Source organism: Python bivittatus, unplaced genomic scaffold (assembly GCF_059951505.1).
Source record: "Python bivittatus isolate LINGU-HERP-01145 unplaced genomic scaffold, Pbiv_v1 ctg000470_np1212, whole genome shotgun sequence".
In the NCBI taxonomy this organism is placed as follows: domain Eukaryota; kingdom Metazoa; phylum Chordata; class Lepidosauria; order Squamata; family Pythonidae; genus Python; species Python bivittatus.
In genome coordinates this window covers 2,075,210-2,094,950 of record NW_028277065.1, presented here as the reverse complement: position 1 = coordinate 2,094,950, position 19,741 = coordinate 2,075,210, and the positions used below count along the sequence as shown (strand labels likewise).

The 19,741-nt window shown below is 38.0% G+C and overlaps 2 protein-coding genes across 2 annotated transcripts; both read left to right on the top strand.

The window, feature by feature from the left end:
• The first annotated feature begins 6,269 nt into the window (after positions 1-6,269).
• LOC103056529 (olfactory receptor 5BS1-like) lies at positions 6,270-7,232 on the top strand. Its single transcript, XM_007444098.2, has one exon. It carries the CDS (start codon positions 6,270-6,272, stop codon positions 7,230-7,232), a length of 963 nt encoding a protein of 320 aa, XP_007444160.2.
• An 8,814-nt stretch (positions 7,233-16,046) lies between these two features.
• LOC103056290 (olfactory receptor 5BS1-like) lies at positions 16,047-16,979 on the top strand. The gene has a single exon (XM_088142991.1). The coding sequence runs from the start codon at positions 16,047-16,049 to the stop codon at positions 16,977-16,979; it is 933 nt and encodes a 310-aa protein (XP_087999117.1).
• The last annotated feature ends 2,762 nt before the right edge of the window (positions 16,980-19,741 follow it).

Sequence of the window (19,741 nt, the reverse complement as noted above, 5' to 3'; positions counted from 1 at the left end):
CATGGAAGAGGTGACCAACAATCGTAATGCTATTTCTTGTTTGGGAATATTAGGAAAAGTTGGTGAGGTAATTGGGCCATGGACTGTTCAAAGTGCATAATTTCATTATTTTTTTGGCTGTCTTGACTCCCACATATTCATGTCAAGTTTATATGTGTTGGAAGTGGGTGATGGTGGTGGAATTAGTGTTTTAAAAACTCAAAATTAAAAAAAAAAGACTGTGTGTGTGTGTGTGTGTATGTGTGTGTGTGTGTATGTATGTATGTATGTATGTATGTATGTATGTATCTGCTATGTGCTGCCCTTTAGTATCCACTTGATCCCGGCACTGCCACCATTAACAGCATGTAGCAGAACTGACTCAGATTATAGGATAAATAGCTGGAGGTCTCAAATTCCCCCCCAGAAAATCTGGGTTTCTATAACATGACCCTGTTTCTCACATCCCAAACAGCAATTTGGTGATTACTGTTATCACAACCTGTTTTCATCTCATCTAATATCCTCAAAAAATACCAAAAGAAAAAGAAAAAGAAACCTTTCAGTGGTGTAACCACGCAGCTAGAAGGTTCAGTCCTTCCAAACCCAAGGGAAATAAACACATTTCACAGGAGAAAACAAAACATCAATCTTTGAAATTTTAACATTCAAGTATTAAGATCAGCTTCATTGTCAATTCCGTTTTGATCTCCCAATGAAAAGCCAAATGGCAAGGGCACTAAGCAACCACACAAACAAAAACAGATTGCAAATCTTGATTTTCTAATGGGGCCTTGTCCAGTAAAGGCATCTTCACTTCCACATTGTAAATATGCTCACTTCTTATGTGGAATTCCAGAGGTTTAGGAGAGGAAATTTGGGGGACTGAAAACTTCACATGAGCTATGTTTGGAGCCATAACACAGAAAGGAAGTAAAACTCCAAGCTGGTTACTTCTCTAACTATCTCTAGCACCTATGAAGGTCTGTCTAGGCTTGCCCCAAGGGAAACAATTCACTACTGCCAATACTGAACTCATATGAATGTATGAAATGAATATTTATAAGTTTTTAGCAGTCAATAACAGATGCAGCATTTTACAGTCTAAAAAAAAAAATCAACAAAGAACAGCAGGTAAACTTCATCTAGACTGGTTTTTTCAAGATTTTCTAAAAACAAGAAAGGAAGGAGCAAGCTTTTCTAATTTTTTTTTTTTAATCCCACCTCCCAATGCTTCAGTATTACTCCTAATAAAACATTGTTGGCTAAAGATGAATAATTCAGTAGAAAACCATGTTTTAGATTAATTAAACATTAACCATATTTTGTATTCTTGGGAAGTAGAACTAAAAGCACCTTTAGAAATGTGATGTTCTTAAATTTTAAATAAGCTAAGATAATTCTTCCCCTTCCCCGTCCCTCTTTCTTTCTTCCCTGATGAAGGGGAACTACAGCTTTTCCAAGCAAGGATTTGACATTCGGTACAATCCATGTACCTTCCAGTGAAAGAACAACACTGGGAAAACTGATTTTGTTTGTTTGTTTTGATGGTATCCTGACACCAAGCTTCCTATAATGTGAAAGCATGTCAACTTTCCTTTTGAAGGTGAGACAGTTGAAATTAAAAGATGAAGGGGGGGGAGGGGAAGCCCCTCTGCAAATCTTCCATAAAGGAAAATCCAGCAGCCTTCCCTTAAATCTTAAACATTGAAATGCATCTAATTTTCTATATTACTCTCATGAAGTATAAATATTTCTATAACATTGGGGAAATCTGATATTTTTCCTACAATACTTAGAATACACAGGAGAAAATTCCATGTTTCTCCTCTGACATCTTTGGCGAAAACAGAGCTGATATAAATTCTGTTATCTGTTATAAATTCTTCAGGATAGTGATAATCTTTATCTGCTATAATTTCTGATTTTCATCCCAAGCCAGTTCAATGGTAGAATTTCTATTCATTTTTGTGTATGACATGTATTTTGTATTATCACTGGGAAGCAAAGATACATAGATAAATTCTGGCAAGAAAATCCTCCTCAAAAGAAGGAAATTAATATATCATATCATACCAAAATATTAATATAATATATATGTAAAATAAACTGTGTATTTATGTATTTTTCTTTTTCAAAAAATCAGCATTATTATTTTCTAGTTGTTGTTTTAAAGGAGGACAACAGAAAAATCATAAAAAATATCAGCAAATCATTCAAACCATTCTTTTTCCCAAGTGTGGAAGAGTGAACTCACCACCTGGAGTGAGCAAGTATTTTTTTCCTCCTGGGATACAGACTTTCGGTGCTAGCTGGGAAAGGGGGTTAAAACAACCCCAACCCTCTCCTTAATTGGAGAGTTTGTTTTACTAAAAGGGAACTGAAAACAAGCAAGTGTTTGGGTGTGTCAAGGAAAAAAGCCAAACCAGGAAGACAGCAGAGACATGGGAAAGAGAAACTCCAACCCAAAGGCAAGAACTTCACAGTAGTCTTCAGACAGCAAGAGAAAACATCAATTCTGGGACCTGGAGATGCAGAGGTGAGAGACGAGGCAGGAAAAGACTAGAGTTTGAAAACCCAGGCAAGCCTGCTGTGTGCAGCAGCCCAAGTGCAGAGCTCTACAAACCAACTCCAGAAACAGAGGACTGTGAGTGGTGGGGTGGGCAGGGGAGAAAGAAAAGCCCATTCCCAAGTCTATAAAGGAGTGAAAAAGGTTTTCATGTGCAAATGGACTGAGATGAGCTACAAGAGCTGAAGACCTGGGGGAAAAGGAAAGGTTTAAAGGAGAAATAGTAAAATAAGAAAAACATAGCATTAACATAAGAATAGGAATAGAGAAATAGGACAAAGAGTACGAAATGTGTAGATTAAATAAGATTAGAAAGAGGATAGTAGTAAACTTATAGTAATAAGAAGATAATAGAATAAGACAGGAGTTTAGTTTTGTAGAATAAAACAGTTTTGTGTGGGGAAAAACAAATTCAGTCTTTGTGTCTGGGTCCTGTACCATATTAAGAAAAATCCTAACACCAAGTCAGTGGCATATGTAAGTCTTCTGATTATACTTCCCCCTATGTGTTGTTGTTCTTCCCTTGTTTGCCTGTTTGGAAGAATTAGCGTTAATGTTCTACTCAAATTCCACATTGCGATGTACAGCCACATATTACGGTTTTACTGGTTTGTTTTGTTTTTCAATATGAATTAGAATTTTCTCCTGGCACATGACATACTGCACGACTGGACACAGTAGCATAAAGTGGATTGATTGTGAAATGAAAGGGGAAAAATAGCACTTAGGATGCTGCCAGTCAGGTGTTAGGATTTCCTATTTTATGTTGCAACAAATCTTCTGAACCTCAAGTAGAAAGAAATGTTTGAGCTGCTCACTTGTTAAGGTTTTTAGACTTAGAGGCGGGCAATCAAGAAGCCACTATGTGACCTCCAAATCCTTCTGTTTGTAACCTTAAGGATCTTCTCAAAACTGTATGGCTCAATTTGGAAAATATAATGAATTACTACAGGATTGGTTGGTTGTTTCCTCACTGATTTTCAGTGGGAAATGAAATATGTGTTCCCTCTGACCAGCTTAACATGTATATTATTGTCAAAAGTAACTTATACCTGCTCCTGGAACATAGAGAAAATGGCCCCAAATTCCATCCCACTTCTCCAATTATATTATCATGGGATGACTATTTCCTTGAGGCTGTTGGCTGACTAAAATAATTAAACAAAAAAATCATTCCATTTATGGAAAGAATGAAAATAATTGTCCATCTATTCTGGAACTTGAGATGCTGATTTCTTCCTTTTCATTATTTTTTTTTTAACTTGTACTAAAAAGTTGCTATCCTACCACTTTATGCTGTCTGTCTGCTAAGGTCACAAAGAACAGCTTCATCCTGATCAGAATCATGAATTCTAATTTGGTTCATCAAGACAACTTCAGGTAAAATTTGTTTCAGAAAGTCTGATTAAATTGATTGAAGTAGCTGAGTGGAAGCCTTAGAAGGGGATTCTTTGTAGGTACAGTATGTGATAGAAGCTGTACAATGCTAGAGGAAATGTTACTGTACATCAGCAAAGAAAGCTTATATTTCTTCTTTATTTTCAGTATTTTGTTGTTTCAGTCATGTGAAAAAGAAAGTACACCCTCTTTGAGTTCTATGATTTTACGTATCAGAACATAATAAAAATCATCTTAGCAGTTCTCAAAAATAGGTAAATGCAACCTCAGATGGACAATACATGACATACTACACAATGTCATCATTTATTTTACAAAAAGAAAGCCAAAATGAGAAGCCATGTGTGAAAAACTAAGTGCACCTTATGATTCAATAGCCTGTAGAACCACCTTTAGGAACAATAACTTGAAGTAATTGTTTTCTGTATGACTTTATCAGTCTCTCACATTGATGTGGAGGGATTTTGGCCCACTCCTCTTTACAACATTGCTTCAGTTCATTGAGGTTTGCAGGCATTTGTTTATGCACAGCTCTCTTGAGGTCCCGCCACAGCATTTCAATTGGATTGAGGTCTGGACTTGGACTGGGGCATTGCAACACCTTGATTCTTTTCTTTTTCAGCCATTCTGATGTAGATTTGCTGGTGTGCTTGGGATCATTGTCCTGTTGCATGACCCAATGTTGGCCAAGCTTTAGCTGTCGGGCAGATGGTCTCCCATTTGACTGTAGAATACTCTGGTATACAGAGGAGTTCATGGTCGGCTCAATGAGTGCAAGGTGCCCAGGTCTGCAAAACAAGCCCAAATCATCAGTCCTCTACCACCGTGCTTGGCGGTTGGTATGAGATGTTTGTGCTGATATGCTGTGTTTGGTTTTCGCCATACGTGATGCTATGCATTATAGCCAAACATCTCCACTTTGGTCTCGTCTGTCCAAAGGACAGTGTTCCAGTAGTCTTATGATGTGTTCAGATGCAACTTTCCAAACCTAAGCCATGCTGCCATGTTCTTTTTAGAGAGAAGAGGCTTTCTCCTGGCAACCTTTCCAAACACACCATACTTGTTCAGTCTTTTTCTAATTGTACTGTCATGAACCTGAACATTTAACATGCTAATTGAGGCCTGTAGACTCTGAGAAGTAATTCTTGGATGTTTTCCAATTTCTCTGAGCATTGCACAGTCTGACCTTGGGGTGAATTTGCTGGGACATCCACTCCTGGGAAGATTGGCAGCTGTCTGGAATGTGAATCATCTTCCTCACTGTAGAATGATGGACTTGAATTTTTTGGAAATGGCCTCATAACCCTTCCCAGATTGATGGGCAGTAACAATTGCTTCTCTAAGATCATTGCTGATGTCTTTACTCTTTGGCACTGTGTTAACACACACCTCAATGCTCAAGACCAGCAAACTCCTAGAACATCAGCTTTTATAGAGGTAGTCACACTTGCTGATGATCAGTTGATCAAGGGCCTTTGATTAGGAGCACCTGGCTGCCTCTTCATACCTATGGAAGTAGTAAGGGTGTAGTTAGTTTTTCACACATGGCTTCTCCATTTTGGTTTTCTTTTCATAAAATAAATGATGACATGGTGTAATACGTCATGTGTTGTTGTTTATCTGAGGTTGTATTTACCTACTTTTGAGAACTGCTAAGGACCAGATGGTTTTTATCATGTACTGATACGTAAAACCATATAACTCAAAGAGGGCGTACTTTCTTTTTCACACAACTGTATGTGAATATTTTTGCAAACTTTTCTTGATACATACCAGGGAATTAGATAAGGGCTTCAGATTCTAGTCCAAAAGGTAATTCAGAACATACTCAGATAGCTCCTCCTGGTAGCTTTTCGAAACCTGTGTGTTTCCTGGGATAGTGCAATTTTTTTCACATTTTATTTCTTTTTATTGACTGCTTACAGCTGAAGGACGAGGTTGGAGACAAATCATCATCAAGAAAATATATTTATGTGATTGCAAAGAGTCAAAATGACTTCATGGTATATAACCCATCGATCCATCAATCTATCAATGCTGAGCTCCAGTCCAAAGCCCTGAACATTTTGAAAGTAGTGCCAAAGCCAGGAAAAGAAAAAAAAAATTCAAAGGAGAAATCCCACCCACTCACACCCATATATTGATTCAAAAATATAGAATAGGTTGTTGCCATATAAGTGGGAATCGCAATTTTCTCTATTCCAATTTTTCTCCCCTTCTCTTCCATCCCCACCCCTAGGTGTGCAATGTATACTACTCCCTAAATGATGCCCAAAACTGTTCATTTTCTCTCCTTTTCTTGAAGTATCTACATCATCTGAAAATGGAAACAGGAAATCGAAGTACCACAATCACTTCCTTTGTCCTTTGGGGATTTTCATATCACTTGCCAGTGAATATCTTCCTCTTCTTTGTATTCCTCTTTATTTATGTCCTAACTTTACTAGGAAATGTAGTCATTATGGTTGCTACAAGTCATCTCCACAGCCCCATGTACTTTTTTCTGGCTCATCTGGCTTTTCTTGATATCTGTTTTTCCTCTGTCACCGTGCCTAAGCTCTTAGGGATTTTTACCAAAAGGCAGGGTATTTCGTATTCTGGCTGTTTTGCCCAAATGTTCTTTATTCTGCTAACAGGAAGCAATGAAGTATGCCTTCTTGCAGCAATGGCCTATGACCGATATGCTGCCATTTGCAAACCCCTCCATTATGTTCAAATTATGAACAAAGCATGTTGTAGATGGCTGGTGGGTGGTGCATGGGCAACAGCTTTGTCATATGCCTTGATAAACACCGTTCTTGCCTTGAAGCTGGATTTCTGTGGACCAAATTTTATCAGGGATTTCAGTTGTGAATTTCCATCTGTACTTGCCTTATCTTGCACAGACACACTCTCCAATTGGGTAGTATTCCTCATAACTGGTATTAGTATTGTCATATCTTCACTGACTCTGATTCTATTTTCCTACATCCACATCGTTTTAACTATCCTGAAGTTGAACTCCACAGAAGCAAAGAGAAAAACTTTCTCTACCTGTAGTGCTCACCTTATTGTTGTAGTTTTGTATTATAGTACTGGATGTTTTAGGCATATGAGGCCCAGCTCATCCTCCTCAATTATTGTGGATGAACTCTTCTCCGTTCAGTATAGCATTTCAACACCCATGCTGAACCCCCTTATCTACAGCCTGAAAAACAGGGAAGTGAAGGAAGCCATCAAAAAGCTAATGGGCTACAAACCCTTGATTCTTGTACTTGGTGAAATGGCTTTATATAAAGCAAATTGAATACCATGCAGATGGCAAGCTGAGAAATAAATGTGTTCTTTTGGAACGGTATTCCAAAATTTCTTGGTTTATATAAATTAACAGATTGGTTGAATGAACATAAGTGGATTTCATTTGTATAGTTATAATTTACTAGGTTTATTTTTATGATCAAGTGTCATTCAGTTAATATCTATTAAAGCCATATATTTTTAGAACAATATTCCAAATATCTTCTACTCATGTGTCTTATTGAGATAGTAGTTTTATTTAGCAGGGATTCTCAAAGCTTGTGGTTTTATGACATCCTTAAGTAATAAGTGAATTTGTGTGACCATCCCCAAGAATCATAATATTGACGTTGATCATGATGATGACAATGATGTTAATTGCTAAGGGAATGAAACATTCTCCGTTGTGTAGTGCTATTTGCATGAAGAATTCTGTATGTCACTTGATAAAAAGTGAATATTTATTTTGATGAGACAAATATTTATTAATCTGAACACACACTTTGTTTCTTCATTTTATATTATGGAGTTAATCAATCTCACATTAAAATAACGTAACTTAGTTTTCCCTCTAAAGAGTGTGTTCTTAATCTTTTTTTATTTTATTTTTTTATTTTTATTTTTTTAATATACTATGAGCCTGTTGAGAGTCTAGTAAAATTTAAGGATCCCAATTATCATTATCTATTTTTTTTTTTTATCTGCGCTCAGTTGTTACCGACTCTGCAGTGACTGCTTGGACAAGTCCTTTTGCAGTTTTCAAGGCAATTGTTTTAGAAGTGGTTTGCCAGTGCCTCCTTCCTAGAGCAGAGCCCAGCTGGCGAGCGCAGGAGGCGGGGTTTCTGTTGCTTTCGCGCCCTTTTCGGAGACACACGGTTTTTCGCGCTTACCGGCAACTGCTCCCGACTCCTTTTTTGCAAGGCACCGCCAGCATTTTTCCTCCCACCGGAGTGAGAGTACCCATTTATCTACTCACGTGAGTTTTCAAACTGTTGGGTTTACAGGAACTGGGGAGGAAACAGGAGCTCACCCTGCTAACACGAAGGCTGGACTCAAACCGCTGAAGCGTCAGCCATTTCTGGCCGGCAACTTTCAGCGTCATTAAGCCGCTGCGCCACCGCGTCCCCTATCATTATCTATAGTTACCTTTAAAACATGTATTAACAAACTGTAGTAGATTAATATATGTGAAAGTAAAGTTGTCACTGGTTTTTTTCCTCATCCAACTTCATAGACCCTCTGAAATTGTAATGGTAGGTGGGAATGACCTCGGGAGACAGGGCAAGAAACTCTGCCTAGAAAACAATCAATATAGTATAGCCAGTATAGTATAGACAGCGTAGCCCCCAGCTGCATAGTGGGCAGGGCAAGAGGCTCAGAAGGGACCCTCCCTAGTTTCTCAGGCTGTAAAGGAGACAGCAGGAGAATTGTACTTTTCAGTTTACAGGATTCTGTTAATATAACAGAAATTAACAAAAAAGTAGAATTAGCTCACCTGCTTTTTTTTCCCCCCTGTCTGGTCTATCAGGTAAGGCTGACAAAAATATATTCATAGACTACCAAGTGGTCTATTGAGCCCAGCTTAAGGATCCCTGGTCTAATGACTCTTTGTCCCATGCTAGACCCCCAAGCCATTATACTGTTTCCCAATTAGCAGAGAATGATGGGATCTGATCTCCTTTCTGCACATAAAAGTGAATAGTTGGGGAAAAGCTGCTTGTAGGGAGTTATTATGGTTTTGGTAACTGGCAAGCTTTACTTGCCCATGTCCTGCTGAGCTGAAATCCTTCCAAGGGGCTGGAAGATGTAAGGTTGGGCCTTCTAACCTTTAGGCTGGCTCTGAGGGCATGGCCCTACTTGGGTAGGTCCTGTGAATTTCTTCCTTGTCAGCCATAGGGCACATAAAGAGTGACTGTCTTCCCCACTTGTCTTCCCCAGCAGTCAGAAGTGTGCTGTAATGGTACATGGGAAAGTCCTTGGTAGAATGGGCCAAGAGATGCTGCCTAGGAAATGGTCAGATAAGAGATAGCATAGCCCACAGCTGGATAGTGAGCAGGGCAAGAGGCTCAGAAGAGACCCTCCCTAATTGCAGGCGTTGAACTCCCCATTTATCTTTCATCTCTGTCACTATTCAGAGGCTGAAGTGCAAATTCTAAACCTATTTGCATTACATACCAGCATCTCATTCAGATTATTTGTTTCTTTAGCATGTCATATGATCGTGAATGCCACTTAATCTCCTTCTTAGTAGTACTGATTTTATGCAATATACACTTTTAAGTGCAGTAAAGTCAAGATATAAAATCACAAACCAGTATCAAAAAACTAACAATGCAACATAAGACAATGATCCATTTAAATCAATTATCTGATCCAAGCACTGCCAAAATTTAAATCAATGTGGAATACTGCCATTCAAAAGAAAGGTTCGTCCAACTTTAATGGTTTTATTGGGCAGGGGGGGAATCCTTTTCAAATCTCAGCTATTCGGATTCTAAATTGAGGAGAGTCAATTCCAAGGAGCAGGAGCTGAATGAGAAAAACCTGGGCAGGTTGTGAGAAAGAAGAAATAGGGGAGAATTGGAAGACATCAAGGACTTTGCTGTTCTGGATGTGAACTAGAGGGCAAACGGCAAAGTCAGGAAGACCACCTAATGAACTGCTACAACAATTGAGACTGCACCAAGCATAAACTAACTGCTTAGCCATATTAATAGCTAGAAGAGGATGTATATTCAGAAGGTGGAAGTCAGTAGTTTTTGTGGTCTTATCACTAAAATTATCATGCATAAGAGCTCCCAAATCTCACACTCCTACAAACATTAGCACCTAATGATTTTAAGAAAAAATATTTTTAAAAATTAAAAAGCAAGTGTAGGAGACAAGGTAGGAGCAACAGGATGACAGACAATCTATAAATAATCCTATGTTTGATTTAAAAATACTAAGCCCAGTCAAGCATTTTGTGGCATATTCAAAGATCAACTTTTGAGGTCAAAAAATTAGTTACGTTGGGGTGCTTTGGGGGGATGTTGAGTAAGAGAATTGGAGAGAATTCCTTCAATAGGCCTCTGGCTTACACCCATAACTTACTCCTCCCAAAACACTTAGAAATATCTCACACAGTTTTGTCTGCAGTTCTTTTGGTCACCAGATGGATTCCTGGGCCACTCCACAAAGTTGGGGGCTGAGTTGCAACACATAACCCACCAGAAGTATTTTAAATGCATTGCTTAAAATAACAGAGATCAAGAGGTGCTACATGATGATATCTGCTGCCCTGTTCTGCTTGCAGTTCATTTTGAAAAGGGTCTAATTTATTCTTCCATTTCTGTGGGAACAAAATGTATTGCTATATCTCAATATCCTTTCTGGAACACACAATGGAATCCCATTCACTGACAGGATCCTTAAACATATTCTCATAAAGTCCATATTGCACTGACTTGTATATACCTGAAGAGAAGCTTCTCTCAATCAACTCATGTGGTTGCTGGTAAATGGAATGTACAGACACCCTGGCCACATTGCCTTGAGCTCTCAGAGAAAAGTCAAAGTAGGAAATGCCTTAAAGAAAGAAACACAAGAGCAGGGAAGGCCAGGCTTTCCAGGGATGCCCAGAAAACTGAAGACACTATCACGTCAATAGTGCATGCATGCTTATCTCATGTGGGAAAGTCAAAGGCTTTGGAGAGCTGTTAGGAAATTATGAGCCTGCATGCTCAACACCGGATAGAATTGGAAACATAACAAGGAAAGGAAATAAAACTCAACTGTTATTCCTGTACATACACCAACCCCATGATGTGTATGACATCATTTCTCCCAAAGGAAATTGCTGGTATTACAGATACCAAACAGATACCTGCAAGTGAAATGAGCATCGACAGTCCTTAGGAGCCAAGAAGTGATACAGCCCTTTAAAACTACAGAACCTGTGCAGAATATCAGTTTGGCCTCAGTGCAGATTCCTTGCAGGGAGCTTCTAGAAGAAAGGTATGAATAGGTAAGCTTTCAAAGAAAAGGAGGCATGCTTTGCTTAAATAAAAAACAAATAAATAAAACCCAAGACAGTGTTGTGTTAAATAGTGTTGATTGCTATTTGTTTATTTTTTTTATTCCTCTGAAATTTCTTAAGCAGGATCCCACCTAGTTCATTCTATGAACAATTCAGTGAATTATTCAGATAATGAAGGATAAGACATTGCTAAATACTCCACAGAACTGCTGCCAATAATTGTAGACCATTTTTTTTTCACAATCTCTTATTTCTTTATCAAATTGTGGGAGCTTTTCTGAAAGACAACATGTTGGGGAAATAGTATAGGGAATACTGAAATAGACCTATCAATTTTTTGACTTTGTAGCATGCTTCTTCTGTGATTCATTTTGCTACTCATTGGAATTTCAATGCAGTAGCAATTGCATATTGTATTTTTCCTCCAAGGAAGTACAACTATCAGCTGAATCGATTTTTGCTGTCATAACCTCCTTGGGAATGAAATATAGAATTCCATACCAAATAGGATCAAAGGTAATATGTATTTTCATCCATACTTATGACTTGTATTTTGCATTAGCACTGGGGAGCAAAGATGCACAAATACATTCTGGCTGAAGGAATACACTTGTTAAAATCACTGATGTATTTAAGTCCCCCCCCCCCCCGTGCATTAAGCTTCTATTACATTTAATATGCATATTATGATCACAAGGAACAATTTCTTGACCATACAGTACATGGAAAAAGCAACCAACCATCCTAATACCTTTTACCCTTCAGTAAAGATGTCAGAGGAGAAAAATTCCATGTTTCTCCTCTGACATCTCTACTAAAAACAGAGCTGATGCCAGCAATTTTCCACCAATTTTTTAATATTTTAATTCTCAGACAAGATGTTAACTGAAAATGGCAGGAAGTATACTCTGAGAACATTTGTTGAAGAAAATGATATAGAAAATGGGGAGCATGAGAAAACAGTATTCTGACTTAGTATAGGACTTCTTCTGAAGTTTAAAGTACCACTCCTTAGAACTTCAATCCACTGTACATTGAAGATTTACCCACCCTCCCTCAGGAAATTACAAATAGAAATACCATTTATCTGTTATAAATTCTTCAGGATACTGGGAGTTTATCTGCTATAATTTCTGATGTTCATCCCAAACCAGTTCAATGGTAGAGTTTGGTTTTGGGTATTCTTTATCTGCCATAAATTCTGCAGGAATAACATGGTGATTTTCATCCCAAGCCAGTTCAGGGGTGGAATTTCTACTCATTCTTGTGCATGACATGTATTTTGTATTATCACTGGGAAGAAAGGATACATAGGTAAATTCTGCCTACAAAATCCTTCCCAAAAGAAGGAAATTGTAATAATACAATACAGTGTAATGTAATGTAATGTAATGTAATATAAAAATATAATATAGATGTAAAATACACTTTGCATTGTGTTTTTCTTTAAAAAAAATCAGCATTAGTATTTTGTAGTTGTTGGTTTAAAGGAGGACACCAGAAAAAGCATATAAAGCTATCTGCAAATCATTCAAACCTTTCTTCTTCCCAAGTCAGTGACATATACAGTATAAATCTTCCCATTATATTTCCCCTAGATATTGTTTTTTGTCCTCTTGTTTGCCTCTTTGGAAGAATTAGCATTAGTGTTCTACTCAAATTTCATATTGTGATTTAAAGCCAAATATTAGTTTTTCTGGTTTGTTTTGTTTTTCTATACAAATTAGAATTTTCTCCTGACACATGACATACTGCACAATTGCACACTGCAGCATAAAGTGGATTAATTGTGATATGAAAGGGAAAGAATGGCACTTAGGATGCTGCCAATCAGGTGTTGGGATTTCCTATTTTATGTTGCAACAAATCTTCTGAACCTCAAGTAGAAAGAAATGTTTGAGCTGCTCACTTGTTAAGGTTTTTAGACTTAGAGGCGGGCAATCAAGAAGCCACTATGTGACCTCCAAATCCTTCTGTTTGCAACCTTAAGGATCTTCTCAAAACTGTATGGCTCAATTTGGAAAATATAATGAATTACTACAGGATTGGTTGTTTGTTTCCTCACTGATTTTCAGTGGGAAATGAAATATATGTTCCCTCTGACCACCTTAATATGTATATTACTGTCAAAAGTAACTGATACCCGCCCCTGGAGCATGAAGAAAATGGCCCCAAATTCCATCCCTCTTCTCCAGTTATATTATCATGGGATGACTATATTCTTGAGACAAAAATAAGTACGTAACAAAAACTGCATTCCATTTAGGAAAGAATAAAAATAATTACTCGTCTATATCTGAGATGGTGATTTCTTTCTTTTCATTATTTTTTTTTAACTTGTACTAAAAGGTTGCCATGCCATTACTTTATGCTATCTCTCTGCTAAGGTTGTAAAGAACAGCTTCATCCTGATTAGAATCATCAGTTCTAATTCAGCTCATCAAGACAACTTCAGGTAAGATTTGTTTCAGAAGTCTGATTGTCAAGTTAAGGAGAACTGTACTTTTCAGCTTACAAGATTCTTTTACTGTAGCTTTACAATAAAGTAGAATTAGCTCATCTGGTCATTTTTCCTGTCTGGTCTACCTGGTAAGGCTGACAAAAATATATTCACAGACCTCCAAAGGGTCTATTGAGCCCACCTGAAGGATCCCTGGTCTAACGACTGTTTGTCCCACTCTAGATCCTCAAGCCACCATACTACTTCCCAATTAACTGAGGATGATGGGATCTGATCTCCTTTCTGCACATAAAAGTGAATAGTTGGGGAAAAGCTGCTTGTAGGGAGTTATTATGGTTTTGGTAACTGGCAAGCTTTACTTGCCCATATCCTGGTGAGCTGAAATTCTTCCAAGGGGATGGAAGATGGAAGGTTGGGCCTTCTAACCTTTAGGCTGGCTCTGAGGGCATGGCCCTACTTGGGTAGGTCCTGTGAATTTCTTCCTTGTCAGCCATAGGGCATATAAAGTGTCAAAAGTACAAAAGTAAAAAAGTGTTTTCTTCCCACTTGTCTTCCCCAGCAGTCAGAAGTGTGCTGTAATGGTACGTGGGAAAGTCCTTGGTAGAATGGGCCAAGAGATGCTGCCTAGGAAATGGTCAGATAAGAGGTAGCAGAGCCCACATCTGGACAGTGAGCAGGGCAAGAGGCTGAGAAGAGGCCCTCCCTAATTGTAAAAGTGGAACTCCCTCCCAGCCTGGCTGCCTGCCTTTCATCCCTTGTCACAATTCAGAGGCTGAGGTCCCAATTTTACACCTATTTGCACGACATACGAACATCTCATCCAAATTATTTTTTTGCTTAGCATGTCATATGATCATGAATGCCACTTAATGTCCTCCTTAATAATAATGATTTTATGCAATGTACACTTTTAAGTGCAGTACAGTCAAAGACATAAAATCAGAAACCAGTATCAAGAAACTAAGGATACAACATAAAGGGAAAACAGCAAAGTCTGGAAGACCACCTAATAAACTGCTATGACAGTTCAGATGAGACTCCACCAAGCATGAACCGCTTAGCTATCTTAATAGTTAGAAAAGGACGCATAATCAGAAGATGGAAATTAATAGTTTTTGTGGCCTTATCACTGAAATCATCATGCATAAGAGCTCCTAAATCTCATGCTCCTAGAAACATCAGCACCTGACAATCCTAAAAAATGATTTAAAAAATAAAATAAAAAGGAAGACTAGGAGACAAGGTAGGAGCAACAGGATGACAGACAATCTATCAATAAACCTATGTTTGATTTAAAAATAGTAGCTGCAGTCAAGCATTTTGTTACATATCCAAAGATTATCAGCTGTTCAGGTCAACATTTTAGTCATGTTGGGGTGCTCTGGGGGGAATGTTGAGGAAGAGAATTGGAGAGAATTTCTTCCATAGGCCTCTGGCTCACACCCAAATCTCACTCCTCCCAAAGCACCAAGAAATATGTCACACAGTTTTGTTTGCAGTCCTTTTGGCCACAAGGAACAAAATCACAAGGAAGAATTTCCTGACCATACGTGGAAAAAGTGACCAACAGTCCAGTTTCTACAATGACATTATATTGTTGTGGTTTTTACTGGCCAAAATAAATAAATAAATTCTGAAAATGCATCCTACTATATAAATAGAACAGCTATCTGTGCTGTAATTTGATGTGACAGATTTTTAAACAATTATTCTAAAATCATGTTTTAATAATTTATGAGCTCTGGACCAGATTATATAAGGGATTTCAGCTGTCAATTTCCATCTCTACTTCCCTTATCTTGCACAGAATCATTCTCCAGTTGGATCATATTCCTAATATCTGGCAGTGTTGTTGCAAGTTCTTCCTTGATTATCATCCTAGTGTCCTACATCCACATCATCTCAACTATCCTGAAGCTGAACTCAACAGAAGCGAAAAAGAAAACTTTCTCTACCCGCAATTCTCATCTTATTGTTGTGGTTTTGTATTACGACTTGCCTGCTTTAGGAATAGGAGGCCCAGCTCAGCCTCCTCAGTTATCGTGGATGAACTCTTCTCTATTTTTTTTCCCCCCTTCTCTTAAACCCCCAACTAATGAACATTTTGAGAGTGGTATAACATTCAGAAAAAGAAACATTCCAAAGGATACTTGAGTTTTCCCCCCTTTTTTGTCTATTTCAAAATAGACAATGTGTTGATCGTCACATAACACATACATTTTCTTTATTCCTTTTTTTCTCTTAGTATTCTGCCTCCCCCATCCCTGGTGCAATGCATTCTATTATATAAATGAAAGACTAATTTACCTTCTTTTCTTGAAGTTTCTACAGTATCTGAAAGGGAAATGGAAAACCCGAACACCACGGTGACTTCTTTTGTCCTTTTGGGATTTTCGTACAATCGGCCAGTCAATATTTTCCTCTTCTTGGTATTTTTCCTCATGTATGCCTTAACTTTATTGGGAAATATGATGATTCTGGTAGTCACAAGTCATCTCCCCAGCCCCATGTACTTTTTTCTAACACATCTGGCTTTCATTGATATCTGTTTTTCTTCCATCACTGTGCCCAAGCTGCTGGTCATTTTCTGGGCAAGAAAGAGTATTTCGTACCTTGGCTGCTTTACTCAGATGTTCTTTGTCTTTCTCACAGGAGGCACTGAAGATTGTGTCCTTGCAGCAATGGCTTATGACCGATATGCTGCCATTTGCAAACCCCTCCATTATGTACGCATTATGAACAAAGCATTTTGTAGGTGTCTGGTGGGTGTTGCATGGACAGTTGGTTTCTTATGTGCTATGACAAATATACTACCTACTTTGAAGCTAGATTTCTGTGGACCCAATTTTATCAAGGATTTCAGCTGTGAATTTCCATCTCTACTTACACTATCCTGCACAGATACTTTCCCCAATTGGTTCATATTCCTAATATCTGGTAGTGCTGTTGCAAGTTCTTCATTGATTGTCATCCTAGTTTCCTACATCCACATCATCTCAACTATCCTGAAGTTGAACTCAACAGAAGCAAAAAGGAAAACTTTCTCTACCTGCAGTTCTCATCTTATTGTTGTGGTTTTGTATTACGGCACTGCCTGCTTTAGGAATATGAGGCCCAACATAGCTTCCTCAATTATCGTGGATGAATTCTTTTCTATTCAATACAAGATTTCAACCCCTATGCTGAACCCCCTTATCTACAGCCTGAAAAACAGGGAAGTAAAGGAAGCCATCAAAAAACTAATGGGCTACAAACCCTTGATTTCTCGTAGTATGTAAAATGGTTAATATTAACCAGATTGGTCAGTGAATTAGTACTTAGTGGACAAACAAATATATTGTTTTGGAAAAGTTTTCTAGATCTTGTTCTTATAGAAAGATGAATAGATTGAAGTAATACTTATTGAGTAAAGTTTTTTTGGGGGGGAGGGGATGAATCTTCATGCAGTTAATATCCACTCAAACGGAGACATATCAAAAAATGAATGTGGCAACAGGTTCTACTCAAAAGTCCTGCTGCACAGGTTTTCGTCTACAGTAAGGCTTCTCAAAAAGAGTGGTATTGCAGTATTTTGACCCTCAAAATTGTAAATAACCCCCCATGAAATAATGATACTAATGAGTAAAAAGGGAAGGGGTAGTGAAGGGAGAATTGCTACTAATTGTTGAACAATTAATCCTTCTATGGTTGCTTGACAAATTCTGTATACACATCCTGTATACTTTAATGAATGATTTTACTAGACTTACCTGTTATTTTCTCAACTCATCTCACTGACTCTATCAATTCCAAACTGAAGGGAAAAAAAGTGACTTCTGATTTGTTTAATGCTCAACCTACTCTGCTGTATGGGACACCAATTCCTTTCACCCAGTTAGCTGGCTGGAGATGATGGATCTGAATTTTTTTCCTCACGCTGGAGCAAGAATTTGTGGGAAAAGCTGTGGTTGAATCCTTGCTCCTGGGAAGGCCAACCAACTACGTGGTTCAGCTACCCATATTGCATTGGGCTCAGAATGCTTTCAAAGCACTTGCAGGTGTTCTGCCATTCCTTCTATCCTCCTGCAAGTGTCTGGGAAGTGTCTCCTTTCCCCTGAATAACAGTGCCTGTTCAGCATGTTCCACAGCCATGAAAGCAACAAAGTTAGTGTGCCATTTTTACTAGTAGCTACCTAATGTGTTGAGCTTGTCCAGGCCCTAAACCTCTCTACTCATACAGCTGCATGTCACATGCAGACAAACTCCTTCCCTCATGCTTTAAGCAAGTGCTAGGTCTCTGCAGGTGGTCAATGCCATCCCTGCCCATCTTTCAGTGCTTCTGACTGCTCAGAAAATTTCTATCCTCCCTGAAATCTGTTTGCTCCCTCTTGAGAACCCCTGTCATAAATGGATTACAAGAAATATGCAAAGGATTTTAAACTGTCACAATGCTTACAAGAATCCATAGTGTGTGTGCTCATTGTTTGTACTTTATTTGAATAAATATTACATTTTAAATGTGTACATTGTTTCACTTTTCATGAATACTGATTTTTATGTAAATGAAGAAGCCATAATGATGTTCTGTCTATGTAAGGTTTTCCCCAGAGAGACTCCCTTGATGGCTACATTGGGATTGTTTCAATGCAATGTGAAGATCTTTTAATTTTCCCGGACACTTGCATAACTATTTTCATATTTTCGAATGTGTGTGATTTGTTTCATTTTATTTCATTTTATTTATTTTTATGCAAAAATCACTACCATAATTATTGTTTTGTTTTGTTTCTTCTTTGTGATACTCTTCATGAAGGTGTTTATTTGTAAGATGTATACAGCTCCTTTCATACTCTTTCACACTGGTTTTATATTCTCTGTATATTGCTTTCCAAATACATACATGCATCTCTCTCTCTCTCTGGGTATGTGTGTGTGTGTGTGTATAAATACATACAAACTCATATGCATACATACATACTGCTATACATTGATGCAAAAAGCAACGATGAAATACTTGAACAATTACAGACAGAGTCAAGCACATTGTGATATATCTAAAAATATTCAACTGATTCCTGACCTAATTTTTCACATTGCAGTAAGATATGATTTACTCAACTTTGGTTTGTTTGATAAACTACAATCAACTTCTTTGTACGCTGTTCTGAACGTAGCCTGCAAGCCAGACTGCAGTGTCAGATTCACACCAAATCTCCCAAATGTATTATACTAAATCTTTTCCAACTAGACTGGCATAAGGAGAGTCCTCCATGACTGTAAACTGCTACTCTCTTTTTTACAAATTTTCCACTGAAATAGAAAATATTTTGTAGTCCTTGATGACAGGGAACCAAATAAACCTGATATCAATACAGAATATATTGATCTTCTTCCAGCTTTTAACCATGGCCATTTTTTCCAGAGTTCTCCAGAAGTTGGTCAGGATCTGCATCTTCCATGTATTCTAGAAACCTGTTCTTTTCTATAAAAGTTGCTCTAGGCATTGGATTTACAGGGATAGGACACCCTCTGTTCTTCAAACTGTAACTGATAATTTCTCCTCCATTCTTTCCGCCTCCATTCTGTCTAACTGGAAAAGGGTTCCAAAGTCTTCAACTCAAAGGGATAATTGGATAATCACATTGGCTGACCTAGAATATGGTTTGAGAGCCTTTCAAAGCTAACATGTTCTCTCCAGGAACCTGTGGGTCTTCTTGACCTGACCATGGCTCCTTGCTTTAGAGAGCAGCCTGGTATTACTGCTGTCACTATTTATCTTCCATGGAGCACCTCATCTAATATCCACTCCTTAAACCCAGTGGGTCAGAATGAATGGTCTTTGAAAATTGTCCCTAGTGATTTAAACGTCAAAATGCAAATAATAATAACAACAACTTGCAATAGCAAAATTTCCTGATTGTAGAATAGAGCCATGTGACTAGACAATTCAGTCCTTATTTTCCTGCAAGGGGGAAAACAAAAACAACAATTTCACAGGAGATAAGCAATATCAAATTTTATTATAAGAAAAAAAGATAAATTATAAAAATCCCCCTGTGAT

Bases quoted from the DNA above. Each gene is read 5' to 3' on its own strand.
- LOC103056290 (XM_088142991.1), top strand. From the start codon at position 16,047: ATGGAAAACCCGAACACCACGGTGACTTCTTTTGTCCTTTTGGGATTT.
- LOC103056529 (XM_007444098.2), top strand. From the start codon at position 6,270: ATGGAAACAGGAAATCGAAGTACCACAATCACTTCCTTTGTCCTTTGG.